This window comes from Mandrillus leucophaeus, unplaced genomic scaffold, assembly GCF_000951045.1.
Source record: "Mandrillus leucophaeus isolate KB7577 unplaced genomic scaffold, Mleu.le_1.0 Scaffold108, whole genome shotgun sequence".
Classification (NCBI taxonomy): domain Eukaryota; kingdom Metazoa; phylum Chordata; class Mammalia; order Primates; family Cercopithecidae; genus Mandrillus; species Mandrillus leucophaeus.
Window position 1 is genome coordinate 918,493 of NW_012098987.1, and position 17,046 is coordinate 935,538.

The 17,046-nt window shown below is 38.8% G+C and overlaps 1 protein-coding gene across 5 annotated transcripts in view; it reads right to left on the minus strand.

Annotated features, from left to right (window-relative positions):
- MYO5A (myosin VA (heavy chain 12, myoxin)) overlaps nucleotides 1-17,046 on the minus strand; it is a 141,441-nt gene that overhangs the window by 13,075 nt on the left and 111,320 nt on the right. For 3 of the 5 annotated variants that reach the window (XM_011986343.1, XM_011986338.1, XM_011986321.1), the window contains 5 exons: nucleotides 15,304-15,397; nucleotides 9,220-9,366; nucleotides 6,606-6,760; nucleotides 2,137-2,226; nucleotides 350-500 (listed from right to left, as the gene is read on the minus strand). In XM_011986343.1, the coding sequence (XP_011841733.1) occupies nucleotides 350-500; nucleotides 2,137-2,226; nucleotides 6,606-6,760; nucleotides 9,220-9,366; nucleotides 15,304-15,397 (637 nt within the window). Of the gene's footprint in view, nucleotides 1-349; nucleotides 501-2,136; nucleotides 2,227-6,605; nucleotides 6,761-9,219; nucleotides 9,367-15,303; nucleotides 15,398-16,664; nucleotides 16,740-17,046 lie in introns of all 5 variants that reach the window. The other 2 variants (XM_011986329.1, XM_011986312.1) reach the window with 1 other exon arrangement.

The window sequence follows — 17,046 nt, forward strand, 5'->3', positions numbered from 1 at the left end:
CTCAAAAAAAAAAAAAAGAGAGGCTGCTGATAATTTGCCAGAAGATAACAGTGTTTGGTAACTTAAAACAATTTTTTAAAATTCAATGCATTAAACTGAATTTAAACATTAAACATTAGGGAAGGAAACCAGAAACTACTGTTTCAGTCTTGTGGAAGCAGCGATTTTCATGCATCCCAGTTAATTATGGCTGAGTTTCTGGGATTCCTCGGCTAATTTTAGCCCTGTATCTTACCACTTTATGCTCCCCAAATGAATAGCTGCCCTGAAACATGTGCCCCTGGAGGCTACTTATTGATGGGCATGAATGATAGGCAGGCTGCAATGCCCAATGGGGCCCTGGCCTTACCAATCATTGGCTGAAGGATGTTCTCTAACACCCGCACGAGCTGCTGGTAGATCTGAATGGCCAGGTCACTCAGCACCTGCCGATACTCAGCCAGGTCAAAATTGGTGAGGCAGTGTTCATTCTGGCGAGATGTGTTGTGCTTCATAAAGCCCTAGAGTCATAATGCAAAGTTAATGATACACGTGAAGTAACCTGTCTCTTCAGTTTAACTATCTCCGATTTGATCAGCATCTTCATGCTCTTTTCTGCTCTGTCCAAGGAGCTTCCCCACTAAAATGCCAGGACTGACATTCTGCAATGCTGACGTGTGTTTGTTCGCTTCCATCACACCCCCCCTCCACTTCTTACTAGCTTTTCAACAATACCTAAACTTGGCAACCTAGCATTTAAGTCTTCCCAACAGCAATGTCAATGAAACAAGTCAGAGGAACTTAACTAAAAAAATAAAATAAAATAAAAAGGTGTTTCACTTCTGAAACAGCAGGCTTACTGTCAAACACTAAATTATCTAGAGTACTAATCTATTAACTTCAGTTCATTATAGTCCTGTTCTTAAAAACTACACCCAAAGGACATATATAATCTTGAAATAGACCAATTTCTACAGAGACTGGTGAATACATACAAAAAGTTCCCTTTACTCTATTTCGTGGTACCCACACCATGGTTTTCAGTCAGAGGTTAGAAGGGAATCTTTGGTGGTATCTGTTAAAATGGAACTGAATGGGCGGCCCTTTTTCCAGTCATTTTGCAGTTTAACACGTTGCTTGCCTGACGCTACCTGATAAAGGCAAGTGCTTACTTTGAGGATTCTCCCCACAGCCAAGCATCTGCCTCCTTACCACCTACTTAATGACTGGTCCAAAAGTGGGGACTGACAGGATGCAGTCAACAACCCCTCAGGGGGATTCTGGTCTGTTGGCCCCGTCTTCTCAAGGACCGGGCCTTGCTCATCTCTGTGTTTCCCACCATCTGCCAGGACAGGCCTGGGTCTTGGGGTGCTCGGGAAATGCTGCTGGGCACCTTCTCTGCTGCCCTCCTGGCAAAGGGACGGGAGGCATGGAGGGCAGTTGGTTAGGGTCATGGGCCCTCAGCGGTGCCAGATCCAGGATCCCAGCTCTGCTCCTTGTGGCCAAGAGGACTTGGGCAAATCAATGAGCCCCAGGGAGCCTTGGCTTCCTCATCTGTAAAAGTGGGCTATAATTCCTACCTCACAGAGATGCTGTAAGAATTAATGATCATAAATAACACCATGTATAGTAAGTGCTGTCTGACACATCCTAAGCAGCCCTTAATGATCATTATTAACATTCTACATAGTTTTGAAATATTTGAAGTCTATCAAACAACTAATGAACACATCCCTACAAACAAAAACAATAGAGATTTTTTTGGACAAATTGAAAGACATGATCTTTGATCACCTTTTAAGGTATTGTGGCAAGCCAAAATTGATTAGTTTCTTTAAATAGTTCACTATTCTGATACTAGCTCTTGAAATGCCCACTAAAACATACTGACAAAAAGTTTCACTTCTGGTAACTATTCACTGACCAATGCTCATTTTATTTTCTCTATGCTTTCTCATAATGTAAAGAAGAAGCTGTCATTCTCCAAATCACTGTTTCATAGAGAGTGAACATTGAACAAAGCAATGAACTTCCAAGCCACCTCTGAATTTGGGTTTCTAAATAAAGAAATGGTTAAACACTTTGTGCTTTTAAATTTTTCCTTAAAAAGGTCAGAGAAAGTATAGCATGCTAGTTTTGTAATCAAGGTTTTCTCACCTCTTCTCCACTGTACTGCTTCAAGCAGTGCAAAAATCGGCATGTGTTAGAGAGCCAGAAGGAGACGGTTTCAAAATCATCACCTCTTTTCTGAAAGAGAGAATAATTCTAAATTTGCCTTTTCCTTAGGGAAATAACCTAAAAAAAATTGAACAGATACCAAAAGACCCATTTCTTTCAGTTACCATTATAAACAATTATAAAAATAGATCACATTACAATTGTAAAGTCTTATGTCATTGCTAGCAGAATGTCAGCCACCAGGTTCATTAGTTGTTGCTTTGCTTACCATTCACTTTTTTGGCATAGAAAATTAAACTGATGTGAATTTAGCTGTTCCTTTAAGCAGAAAAAAATTCACCTGGCCGGGTGCGGTGGCTCACACCTGTAATCCCAGCACTTTGGGAGGCCGAGGTGGGTGGATCACCTGAGGTCAGGAGTTCGAGACCAGCCTGGCCAACATGGTGAAACCCCATCTCTACCAAAAATACAAAAATTAGCTGGGCATGCTGGCACATGCCTGTAATCCCAGCTACCTGGGAAGCTGAGGTAGAAGAATCACTTAAGTCCAGGAGGCGGAGATTGCAGTGAGCCAGGATTGCGCCACTGCACTCCAGCCTAGAAACAGAACAAGACTCTATCTCAAAAAAAAAAAAAAAAAAAAAAAAAATTCACCTAGCCACCGCTGACCCAACCTCATGTCCGTCTTGGGGTTAATGATGGGAGTCAGAACTAAAAGCAGAAAGAGGAATAACTAATATTGTGATAGAGAATTTGAAGCACTTAAACCCAGACTAGATTAAAAATCTTGTCAAGGGTAAGACAAAATTTCTGAGCTGTGAATCCAGAGATGAGATGGAGGAAGTCCTGCGATGAGCAGTACAGTCAGGGGAAAGCTGGTTGGCTCTTCACCAGGACTGGGCTACCGTGGCAGGAAGAAGAGAGACTCACTGTGCCTGAAAAAGCTGTGAGGGCTGGGAATACTTCCCAGGAGCTTCATGGCAGACATACTTGGAAGGACCATGCATTTGTCAACTAAACCATTTGGATGAACTAATCCCAGTTTATATATGGGAAGTCACAGAAATATCAATGTTTGCCTACACTTTTTCTCAGAAAACTTTGCAAAGGAAAACCAGAATAGTTTACCTAGGACAGGTGCCTAGCATTAAATGGTCTTAGAAGCTCATTTTTTTTTGCATGAAATAATATATTCCAATAACTCTACTACCATATCACAACAAAACCCAGGTTCTTAGAAGCTGTGTGAGAATACCTGCCTTTGGTTTCTTGGTAGTGGCTTTATGCAGTAAACGTGCACAGGATATATCATGGGGAAAGATGGGTTTCTCATCTCTTTTTTTACATAAATAAAATCACCTTTTTAAGAAAGTACAAAGCACCCTTGAATTTTGTAGAATACTCCCCTAAAAAGACTTTTAAGAAAAAAAATCCTAGAGGATATCAAACCTAACTAAGTCTTTTTAGCTGAGACAGAATTACTGAACTCAGGTCCTGACTTCACCACTAAGTAAATATCCGAAAGACCTAGCTATGTAGTCTTCCAATGTCAGAGGACTGTGAATAAAATAAATAAAATAATAAATTATTTACTGCCAGTAAATACAATCTTATTACATTCCCAAACACGGAAAATCATCCTACAGTTTAAGTGCAGATTAGACTAAAAATAACTCTGCCTCTTCCAAAAATCTGGATTACAACTGTTCCTAGCGGAGGCTCTGGGCTAAGCTGACAAAAGCAATGAATGCAGATTGGGAAAATGTGCTGGTCATTGTCAGGCTATGGGAGAGCGTCACTAAAGCACCAATCTAGACTGTCTTCACTGACGTCTACACAAATCAAACTGCAGAGATCCTCAGAATAGTCCCAGCTGGATGTAACGGCACATATACTAAACAGTTACCAGATAAAGGTGATTAAAACCTAAGGAGAAGACTTCATTCTAGAAATAATCCAGCATCTGTTTTCATTAGTGGGCTCCAGCCTTTGCTAAGCCACTTTTTTTTTTTTTTTTTGAGACACAGACTCACTCTGTCTGTCGCCCAGGCTGGAGTGCAGTGGTGTGATCATGGCTCACTGCAGCTTTGACCTCACAGGCTCGAGCGATCCTCCTACCTCAGCTTCCCAAGTAGCTGGGACTGAAGGAACATGTCACCATGCTTGGCTAACTTTTTTATGTTTTGTAGAGATGGGGTCTCACAGTGTTGTCAGGGTTGGTCTCAATTTCCTGGGCTCAAGCAGTCCTCCCACCTCTGCCTTCCAAAGTGCTGGGATTACAGGCATGAGCCACAGCACCCAGCTCACTTTTAAACAAAATAACTCAACAAATACAATTTGAACACTAAAGGTATCCTCTGTCCTCATGAAAATGAGATACTCTATATTACTTCAAAATAAAAGAACATTTGCTTCTTTGGAAATTAAAAAAACATTAAAATAGAATGCCAACTCTTTACCTAAGAGAGGTTACTAGATTGAGTTTGTCGAAGTAATATTTTTTGCAATAAACAAGCTGTATTTGATCAAAATTAATAAATCCATGTTAGTTCCTACTCTACCCCATAGGAAAAACAAGTTGAACTCAAAGCTATTTGCAGTTTTTGATTTATTAGAAAAGATCATAAGCTAAAAACTATGGATTCTCTACACATCTTCGGCTAGTTATGCTGCTTAGGGCCGATGGCAAAAAACCAGTTGCCAAAGTTGAAACAGGTATGCAACACAAATATACAATTCAAAACTGGGATGTGAGACAAATGCACATTAATTTTAAATGGTATTAAAGAGTGTTATGTTCTAGTGCCCACTCACTTTTAATCTTTACAGAATTTGGTACAATAGTCAAACCAGATAAGTATCTTCTTGCAATTATGATGAGAGAAAGAAAACTTTATGATTTAGTTTTTTCTCTCTCTAGGAGTTGGCCTAACAAGTAGCAAAACTTGTAGTTTATCTAAGTACAATATTGCATCAACGCACTTAAAATAAAATGAGTTATGTTGGGAAGACATTCATCAACTTTTAACTGTTAAATCTTCAGAAACTCCATGCTTTAGTAACCACTGTAGAATGTTAACTACAGAAAGTATCTGCACAATAGGGACCAACAGAGAACCAGCATTTATCAAAAGTTTGCTCCCCAGGGCTGACGGAGGGAGGAATAGGGAGTTAGCATTTAATGGGTACTGTGTTTCAGTTGGGGAGAATGAAAAAGCTCTGGAGATGGATGGTGGTGATAGCTGTACAACAGTGTGACACATTTAATGCCACATAACTGTACACTTAAAAATGGTGAATATGGCAAATTTTATGTTATGTATGTTTTACCTAATTTTTTTTTAAGTTCATAAAAGAAGTCTTAGATTTGAAAGAGTGGCATGCTGACTATCCACTTATCTTTACCCTAAAAGCTCTTATTAAGTTTGATAATCCGAAAGCAAAGTACCAGGAACACATGATCTTAGCTCCTCACAGCAACACTGAGTTAAAACTAAGCCTGTGCTCACTGTTTCTCTGGAGTCAAGAGGGGGATTATGCAAGGTGACTCAGTGACTACTGAGTTGTGTAGGCTTTCTGCTCAGTTATGTAACTTTGCTGTCTTTTCCAAGTCTCCTCTCTGATTAGCATCTGTGTGTTGCTTCCCACATGGAACCAGGCATTTTAGGTAACAGGGAAAATTATGGGGTGAGGTGGAGAAAAAGTTGGAAGAAAAATTGTAATGTTTTATCAGACATCTTTTTATATGAATGAGCCATATCTTTAACTTATTTAACATCTATTTTAATTTCAGCATCACATTCCCTGTATATATGAACTCTACTAAATATTTTTTAGTTCTAAGTAAAACCTCAAACTATATCTGTCCATGAATAAACTTAGTTTACTGCACAATTAAATGCAGTTATGTCAAGTTGATTTTGATTACTGTTCAACTTGAGCCCTGTTTTGAAAGAAGGCAGACAGACATGTTCAAGGAAGAACATTTCCTCCAGTGGAAGTTTTCACTCAAGACTGAAAAGTGGCTGGGTGCAGTGGCTCACGCCTGTAATCTCAGTACTTTGGGAAGTTGAAGGGGGAGGATCACTTGAGCCTAGGAATTGGAGACCAGCCTGGGCAACACAGTGAGACCCTGTCTCTATAAAACATAAAAAATTAGCTGGGTGTGGTGGCGTACAACTGTGGTCTCAGATACTTGGGAGGCTGAGCTGAAAGGATCGCTTGATCCTGGGGTTGCACTGGGGCTGCAGTTGAGCTGAGATTGCACTACTGTACTTCAGCCTAGGTGACATAGCAAAACCCTGGCTCAAAATAGATAGATAAGTAAATAAAAATTGGAAAGTTAGTAACAAGCAACTTAGCTAAACTCTAAGGAAGGAAAAGCAATCAGTGCAGATTCTGTCATCATTAACAATTCATGATGAGAATTTTGTTGAACAGGAACTGACCTTCAATACTTTTTTGATGCTGTTAATTGTTGATGTTAGCAACGACCTTACTTTCTGATCATCATTCAGGTAGTCAGCATGTCGAACACACATAAACAGGATATATGCCGGTAATCCTGGAATCAAATTGACTGCTACACCACGTGGCTTCAGTTCTAAAAAAAGAAAAAATAATAATTTTATATAACATGGAAAATTTTCACAAGGCATGCACTGTGAGATATAAAAGCACAGTTGTCATGTAAGAGTTCCATCATTCAAGGTAAGTAGGTAATATAAAAAGTGTATTTTAATAGCTCTTTAAGCAGAAAAATTCTGGAGTGTGGGGCATGTCTATGTAATGACAACTCCCAAACTGATATCTCCTGCGCTGACTTTTCCCTTGAACTCCAGTCTCACTATCAACCGCCTTCTTGACAACTCTACTTCAGGCACATGAAACTAAGCCTCTCCCAAACCAAACTCTTGCTTCCCTAAGGAACCTCCTTTTTTGGAAGTTGTCCCCATCTTAGTAAATAAATGGCAGCTCCAGTCTTCCAGTACCCTAGATTACAAACCTCATCCTCATTTTTGACTCCTTTCTCTTCTTGTACCACCTATCCAATCCATCAACAAACCCTGTTGGTTCTATCTACAAAATACGTCCAAAATCCAGCTACTTCTCACTGCTTCTACCAGCTACAGACGTCCCATGGAGGCCACCATCATCTCCTGCTGGGCTGCTGCAATAGCTCCCTAACTGGCCTCCCTAATTCATCTCTCGCTCCCCAGTAGTGCATTTTCCATACAACAATCAGAACCATTCTTTCAGAAAATGTTGGTCAGATCATGTCACTTTTGTTCTGAGAATCCTTCAAGCAGCTTCTCATGTCATGCATTTATAAAAGCCAAAATCCTCACCATAGTCCATGGGATCTGGCCCTATTCCCCCTCCCCACTCCAGCTCACTCTGCTCCAGTCAAATGGGTCTCCTTGCTGTTGGTTAAACATGCCAGGTATGCTCCCTGCCGAGGGCCTACGTGCTTACTGTTTTTCTGCCTTGAATGTTCTTTCCTCAGATATTAGCATGACTTGTTCGCTTACTTCCTTTGGTGTCTGTCCAAAGATCACCTTACCAAAGAGTGTTTCCTGACAATTTTACACAAACCAGTACACCTGCCTTCACTCTTTATTCTTTTTATTCCATCATATATTTGTTTATTTTGTTTTCTTTATTTCTCCACTGGAATGTAAACTCTGTAAGACTGGGTACTTCACTTTGCTCATTACCTAGAAAATGCTTGGCACATAAGAGTTCATTAAACATTTGCTGAATTGATAGATCTGTTAATTCTGTGCTTAAAAACCAGTGGCTCCCTAACATTTTTGCTAAATGAAATTCATGTTGAAACTTAAGCACCTGTGCAACTATATATAGTACTAAGTTTAATGCCAGGAACATTCAATCAGGTATAAGTGCCAACCCCATTGCTGTCACCTTGGCATCTGGCGGGAGGAATGCTGTGCAAAGGCTGAAAGGAGAGGTTTTTAGGATTTTCACTTCACAGCTTATGGTGTGTGCACTCTAATCATTTACCACCACCCTCTAAAAAGTCTTCTTGCAAAGCCGGTGGGCTCAGACCCAATCTTAAAGGCAGTGTGCTATTCTGAAATGCTTTTTCCACTCCCATCTCATTTGTTCTGTCCATTCCTTCCTTTGTTAGAATCTTTTCCTTTTTTTTGTTTCTTCCCTATTATTACACTGCTGTACTTGACCTATTTAGTTGCAAACCTTTCTAGGGGAGTAAGGAAAAACTGAAATTCGGGAACCTAAATGGCCTAGAGCAGTTGTGCTCAACTGTGGTTACACTTGAGAATCTCTTCAGCTTTTTATTTTTATTTTTGAGACAGACTCTTGCTGTGTAGCCCAGGATGGAGTGCAGTGGTATAGTCATAGCTTACTGTAGTCTTGAACTCCTGGGCTTACATGATCCTCCCACCTTAGCCTCTTGAGTAGCTAGGACTACAGGCATGCACCAACACCTGGGTAATTTTTTTCTTTTTCTTTGGAGAGATGCGGTCTTGCTATGTTCCCGAGGCCGACCTTGAGGGGTTTGTTTGCCTTCCTTCCTTCCGTCCTTCCTTCAGCCTTCCTTCCTTCCTTCCGTCCTTCCTTCCTTCCGTCCTTCCTTCCTTCATTCCTTCCCTCCTTCCTTCCTTCCTTCCGCCCTTCCCTCCCTCCTTCCTTCCTTCCTTCCCTCCTTCCTTTTTTTTTTTTTCTTCTTTTAAAGTACTAGACATTGCCAGGTTCTTCTCTATAGAGATTTTTATTTAACTGGGCAAGAGGGAGAGATACATCAGTATGGGTCAAAGCTTCCAGGTGATTCTAATGTGCAGCCAGGGCTGAGAAGACCTGATCTTGAGCAATCCTTGTAGGTGGGTCTGAGGCATGTGTCCCTGCAGTTGGACTGAAAGTGCTTGGTGTGGTCAGAACACTACTGCAACACTAGAATACATGGTACATGATGATGTCTAATGAAACCTATGCTGAATATCTCAAAAATTAGAGACTAGTTTTTTCCCACCATTGACCCATGTGCCAGAGGAACTTTTATCCAATGCAGAAAATACTTGCCCAGAATCAGGTTCTTAACAAGTTTTTGCTCATCCTCCTTCTTGTATTCCAGCATTCCTTGGAAATCCTTTTCTTTCCTGGGAATGTTGACTGGTCGAATGGGTTCATCAATGATCTGTCCTGGGGATATGTTCTCCATCTGGCCCACTTTATGAGAAGTAAGAAAGGAGAAGAAAATGTTTTCCATATAAAAAACATGAGAGGTCTCCAAGTTCCTATAATTTTGAATGCATTCTACAACAGCTGAAACTTGCCATATTTGCCACTTAATTGCCTCCTCTTAAAATAATTTTTTTTCGTTAAAGTTGGGTGAACAGATGGCAAAATTATATGGTAATCTTACTCTGAAAGCCACACCTGCCTAACTGTAAATTAACATCAAATAACCTTACATGATCCAAAACCTTTTTTATGTAATAAGGTTTACTTTTTAATAAGATTAAATGTCCAAAAAGTAAGTGGTTTAACAGATTTGTTAATTAATTGATATTAATCAGAAATGATTAAACATATTTTGACTTTAATTCACAGGAGGAACAATCAGTATCCTACAAAGGGGCAGAAGGAGCAGAAACAATTCCCCCTTGCTCTTGGCTCAATGACTTTAGTCGTTAAAAGCACAAGAATATTTACTTTAAATGTATTATTACAATCAGTTCAAAACACATACAGATAGCTGGTAGAAGAGTGTTTCTTCATACCACTTGGTCCAAAATGTATTATTTTTCACAAAGGACTCATATGGCAAAGACCTAATTTTCTCCTGCCACCCACATTCCCAGAGAAATCATGAACACATAAACTATCTCTAGGTAGTATGATTTCCTAAATGTTATTATTTTTTATTTCTTTTTAATAGAATGTTAAAAATTCTACTTATGAAGTTGCAATCAATGAAGTAAAACCACTGGCTTACAATGCTTTCAGATGTTAAAGACAGTCACTATTGTCAAAGGCAGCAGCTAGAGAAGAATTATGCTAAAGGTTCAAAAAAAAGATCTCCAATTTCATCTCAAAATTGAGACTTGAGTGGGAAATCCAACGAAAAGTAAAGGGACATATGAGTTATCACAGCCGCTGTGGAGATACAGGCTAGTAACCAGGTTTTTTATCCTTTTATCTACAGGGAGGGAGAGTGGTTAAGAGATTTGTTTAAGGGCAGATTAAGTTTGAGTTCTGAGATAGCTCTCAAACAAAATGCAGATCAGATGCAAAAACATTAGAAAGTTTAATATTGCTGACTCCACGAGGTGTCAGTAGTGCTTCTTGTGCCACTCTGGGTAATTTCCTGGGTTAGTTCTGAGAAGCCAGTCCCGCAGGAAGAGGTTATCACAGAGAACATCAGTACCTGCCAGTGCTCTTGCTTATGTGGCACAGAGCCTGGTGACACACCGTCCACCTCATGCTGCAGCAGCACACACTGGGACTATCAGCGCTGAAAATCTGGTTTAGGTGAAGTCACCACCATCCAGCAATGCTATGATATCTAAAGAGTGGTCAGATTGTGATTGGACAGATCAGGGCTATGGCCATCTCCCATAATCTAGTTTTTCATATGCATGATCCAGTATGAAAGCCATGGGACTAACTCTAAAGTGTATTCTTCCATACAAGAGAAGAGGAGACTCAAGCTATTTGGTTTTACGTAATTTCTGGTGTCAGTTTAAACATAATACCACAAGGACCTCTGAAGCAGCACACGGTGGCCTCTACAGATCATAAACCTGCAGCTGCGTGTAAAAAACAAAATAATAAAACCCCTGCCATCTATGCCACTAGTAACTTTAAGCTGCATGTACAACTCCAAAAGGGGAAACTGGGAGAAAACAAGTTCAACACACCAGGTTTATCAATAAATGCACATATTTGGACTCCATGTAACCCAAAGAGCATATTTTAAACCTACTGATTTATCAAATCTTTGATGCTATCGGTTATGAAATACAGTATTTTATGTAACACTAAAAAAAATTGCCAACTAAACTATAATCCATCAACAACTGTAAGATACACCCCAATTTCAGAGATGTTAAAATGAGAAACACTGTGCATCTAAGAATTTGTGAAATACGATGGATACTTTTACTAAGAAAGTTATGTTTTAAAAGGAAGCTTCACCTTCCTTTTGCAAAATCTCTAACCAGGACATTTTTGGTGCTGTATAAAAATGTCAGATAAAATTTACCATACTCTCATTAAAAATTTTCTCTCTGCCTCTGAATTCTCCCTAGGGACTTAAGTCTTTGCAAAGCTCACAAATGAAATATAGATGTCAGTTCAACATAACCTTGATTGGTTTAGCAGTATTATCCACTAATTAAAATAAAATGTTGGCCGGGCACAGTGACTCATGCCTGTAATCCCAGGACTTTGGGAGTCCAAGGCAGGCAGATCACCTGAGTTCAGAAGTTCAAGACCACCCTAACCAACATGGAGAAACCCCATCTCTACTAAAAATAAAAAAAAGTTAGCCAGGCATGGTGGTACATGCCTGTAATCCCAGCTGCTTGGGAGGCTGAGGCAGGAGAATCGCTTGAACCTGGGAGGCAGAGGTTGCAGTGAGCCGAGATCACACCACTGCACTCCAGCCTGGGTGATGAAAGCAAAACTCCGCCTCCAAAATAAATAAATAAATAAATATGCAACTAGCTAAGCCCTTTGCCCTTCTGCCTTCTGCCATGTAAGAACACAGCATTTGTCCCCTTCGGAGGATCCAGCAACAAGGCACCTGCCGTCTTGGAAGCAGAAACCAGATCCTCCGAACTTGCCAGTGCCTTGATCCTTCAGAACTCTGAGAAATAAATTTCTGTTCTTTATAAATCACCCAGTCTCAAGTACTTTGTTATAGCAGCACAAAGGGACTGAGGAGCCCAGTGATCAATTCTTCTAGGAAGGCCTGAACCAAGACTCTAGTTTCATTTTCTATATTCTTTATAAACTTGAGGGAACCATTTTGTCCTCAAAAAGGAAAGAAAATTGGAAAGTTTTAAAAAATTTTACTTTAGTTTGGCACCAGGAAGATCTTCATCTCAAGTCTGAGACAATCAGATAAAGTCCTAATAGCAGAAAATTTCTGTGGGAAAATCTGACACAAAGGAGAGAAATCAGTGGCCCTCAGAAGGTGTGTGTTCTAGTCCTGCCATCTCACCTGCTGCAGACATGAGTCACTTACAGGCCTTAGTTTTTTCCTCTTATGAAATAATTAATTTCTAGAATCCCTTCAGGTCTTAATTTCTTGATTCTATGAATATTAAGATGGATGACAATATAGCACAAAGCAGATCAAAGTTTGAAACACTCTTCATTTAGCTATATAGTTTCTGCTAAAAAATTATACATGCTAGCATTTTTTTAAAGTCTCTGTTGGTTTTTTAAAAAGCCTCCTTAACTAAATGTAGCTTGTAGGAGGAGGCAAGAGTTGCTCTATTTTAAACCAAAAGGATTTAAGTGTATTGCAATACATTTAAAGAAAAGTATAAAACAACGTTTAGTTATTAGAAGGTGGCCGTACTTTCTGTGTAACAGGGACATACGAGGATGAAAAGTATCACCTTGATTCTCTTCATTTGGGGTAGAAGCAGGGACACTGCACTCAGCAAGTGCCCAAGTCACATAAATCTATTTCATTTCATCCTCTAGATATGTATCACTTAACTCAAAATGTAACTCTTCTTAAGAACTATTATAATGTTTGTTTGATCTATGAATTGCTATTCTCAAATGCTACTGATAGCTTTATAGCTGTCTGGATAGTTTAAATGATGAGGTTGATTTCTGATTGACAATGGCTTAAGAGTAGTAATATCTTAAAATAGTCTAACCCGTCTCTTCAATTAAAAATATACATATCAAAGAAAACTAATAAAAAATTATGTAAAATAATGAATGGCTTTTCTGTTTATCAAAATTTACTAAAGTATGGCAAAGGAATCATTAGGAGTTGAACAAAAAAAGAATCTCACATGTCAATACACTTAAAATCTGTTTTTTTCAAGCAAATACTCTGCTGTCTGATTATCATCTCATGATATAACTAGTGCAAAGTGCAAAAAGTTCTCTGAATAAAGATTTTTAAGTTCTGCTAATAGACATTATAGCTTGTGTGAGATTGTGTGATTTAGAGGCTCAAATTTTAATGTAATACATGACTCACGTAATGCTAAAGGATTATATATAAAGTATGACTATAAAATAATCTTTCTGATTTCTAAACAAATATTTCAATATTTGTACATCCAACAGAGTAATATCCTTTACAAAGTAAATGTCGATGTTGCCATGTTATAAATATTTCTGAAACTTACTCATTCACTCAACAAACATTTATGGAATGACTATGAGATAGGTCGACACTATGCTAGGTGCTGTGAAAACCAAGGGAAATAGAGATGTTTCCTATGCTCAGGAAGCTCAGAGTCTATTATGGAAGCCAGTAATTCAAACAGAAAAATTGCTAAAAATATGACATAGTGAAGACCATAAAAGATATCAGCCAAACTGTGGTACACGAAAAGCAGAATCATAACGTCTGTCTGGGTAATCAGGAAAGGCTGCTCTTGAGGATGTGACATATGACTCTGGTCTCAAAGGCTGAGCAGGACTTAACCAGGAGAAGCAGGATGACCAAACAGAAGGAGCAATTATGACAAGGCCTGGTATGTTGGAGGAATGAAAACCACACTTAGAGTTAATCATGATAGATTCTTTTGAACATCCTCAGTGATGGGGAATCTTCACTGTTTGAACCAAGCAAGAATTAGATGCAGAATGACAATGAGAGAAAATGATCAACATTTCACACAGGTTTGAAGGCAATTCCAAAAAGTGTCTCAAAATCCCTTAAGCAGTGAGAAAACTGAAATAACCTTAAAATTTGGCTTTAGGCTGGGAGCAGTGGCTCACACCTATAATCCCAGCACTTTGGGAGGCTGAGGTAGGTGGATCACGAGGTCAGGAATTTGAGATCAGCCTGGTCAACACGGTGAAACCCTGTCTCTACTAAAAATACAAAAATTAGCTGGGCATGGTGGCATGCACCTGTAATCCCAGCTACTCAGGAGGCTGAGGCAGAAGAATTGCTTGAACCCAGAAAGCAAAGGTTGCAGTGAGCCGAGATTGCACCACTGCACTCCAGCCTCAGCGACAGAGTAAGACTCTGTCTCAAAAAAAAAAAAAAGAGTTTGGCTTTAGTCTTGTTCACTGCTAGATCCCTGTACCTATAACTCTTAACAAATAAACACACTAATAGAAAAGATGAGATTCATTTCTATATAAATAATAACAACAACTGATATTTGGTTATTTCTCAAGGAGTTTTTTCATCTTCATCATATAGAAATCATGAGATGTTTTTTAAAATCTTATTTCTTTATCATAATTTATATTTTTCTTTTTTACTTCTTTTTTCCCCCATTAGACTGTAAGTTCTTTGAGGATAGACTCTGTCATACTAATCTTAGTATCCCTAATACTAAGAATAGTAGTAACTAATAACTAAGTCGCATGAAGCATTTTTACTATGTGTCGATAACTCTTCTAAGTGTAATATACTTATTAGGTTGATGCAAAGGCATTTGCGGTTTCTGCCATTAAAAGTAATTGCCTTTGGACCAACCTAATAGCTCATTCAATCCTTATAAACCATGTCAGATAGATGCTATTATCTTTCTAATTTAACAGATGGGAAAGTAGAGGCATACAGAGGTTCAGAAACTTGGCCAATATCATATGATTAATAAGTAGAAGAGATAGGATTTGAACCCAAGAAGCTTGACTCCAGAATCCACATTCTTAACTCCTATGCTATACTGCCTAGCACATTGTCTGGCATATAGAAGATATTCATTAGATGCTTACAGAGTAAAATCTGTAAATTATTACTACCATGAAAAAGAACACTTTTCTTCATCTAAAAATGTAAAATTCTACTTGACAGAGGTTAGGTTTGCCAAAAGTCCTATTTTGTTATTATCCCTAATATTTGCATGCAAACCTCATTAGGCCACTTATATAGCCTAAAGACTAGTCTTTAGGCCAAGATTCAAACCAAGACTCAGCAACTGTCATAAAAACATGTTTAAATACCTTCTAGTTCACCAATTTTTTTGGCAAATACTTTCAATTGCTTTTTCAGTTTACGGACCGTCTTATCCTGTTTTTCAAGTTGTTCCATCAAATCCTAAAGATCCAAAAGAGAAATATATCAGAAAGATTGAAGCAGGTCTTCTAAAATGCATCAAGGGAAAACAGACACATATCACAGAAACAACACTGTTAGTTTTACAAAAAAGCTCCAGAAAAGCTCGTTGGTGGAGCCACCACCTGGCTAAAACTGGCAGGCATGGGAAATGCAGCTACAATAAAAGCCATGTTAAAATATACAATGCAGTAAAATCCTTTACAGCGTGATGGACAGCAGGCTCACCGCGGAGTCTTTCCAGTAGACTCCATGTGGGAAAATCAACTGAATGCTTTGTAAAATGTATTGTTATTCCAGTAGAATGCTTTTTTTTAAAGGAGGACTGACTAGGCAAAAATAAATTTTCATGAATGCACAAAAAGGTCTGTGAGAAGAATGGTTGAACTTAGGTAGGAACTGACACTCCCCATGTGTGAAGCACTGTCTCTATGAGAGCCACTCTATGAGATTCTAAGAGTAGCCTTGAAACTTAAGAAGAGTTCAGAAGTTTTGGGAATTAAAAGTTAAGTTGAAAAAAATAATCACAAAGAACAGGATAAAGAGTGGTCTGTTTACCTAGGACCAAAGTGGCAAGTGGCATAAGGCATCTATAAAATCTTGCAGGTGATATAATTTTGCTTATACAGAAGAAAGGGGTATTTATGAATGCTTTATGCAAAAAGAGAAACAAAAGCAGTACACTTAAGGAGGAAGGTTAAAAAAAGTCCATGACTATTGGCTATTTAATAAAGAATTTGCTCAAATGACAGGCATGGTTAAAAACTCAATAATCAAAAAGAAAGTGGACAACAGAAGGCTCAGAAAGAGCTTAGAAGGGCTATGAGTCAGCAATGATGTGTGTGGTTTTTATTCAGGTTATGGAGAAGAAAGGCATTCCAAATACAAATATTCATTTTCCAGTTTAGACAGGAGTAGATTTAGCTACTAGGCCAACCCATTCAAGGGAATAGTTGCTATCTCTTCAAAGTGTTAAGTTGTGCTTCTTGGATTTTACGTGATCTTTCAAATCACATTTTGCTTCCATCACACTGTAAGCCTAGTGTTAATAACAAACCAAACATGACAATGGACTCAGGACACTGATAGAGGTGACACCACTGGCTAAAAGACAGCTGTGGGGAGAAACAGGTTTTGTGAAAAATTTGAAGAGACTTCCTGGGAGGGGGCAGGCAGCGGTGTGCTCTTCAGTTACAGAGGGCTAGAAGTAGCGAGGAAGACAGTGGAAAAGCACTATGGTTTTACATACAATCATCCGCTTGTAAAGGGAAATCCGATATGATTGATACTTCTTAGGTTCATCTGCATATAATTCCTCAAAATACTGAAAAAACAGGCACAATGGATATTTGTTTTTGTCTGTGTCTTTGAGGGGAATGCTATCTTTCAGCAAAATCAATTTTAAAATATTTTAAAACACAAATAGTGAAACTATATATACTCAAAAGGCTCTGATTTGTCACCTTCCATTACCCTTTTATCTTTCTAGTGTAGACTATTATAATTATACATGTACAGATGTTTCTTGTGTGATCAAAGGAAAGAGGCTGTGGCCAGGATGCCATCGCTTAGCAGGCCCAGATAAGGCTGTCATTTCCCTCCTTCCAACCTCCTGCCTTTTTACTCCCAGC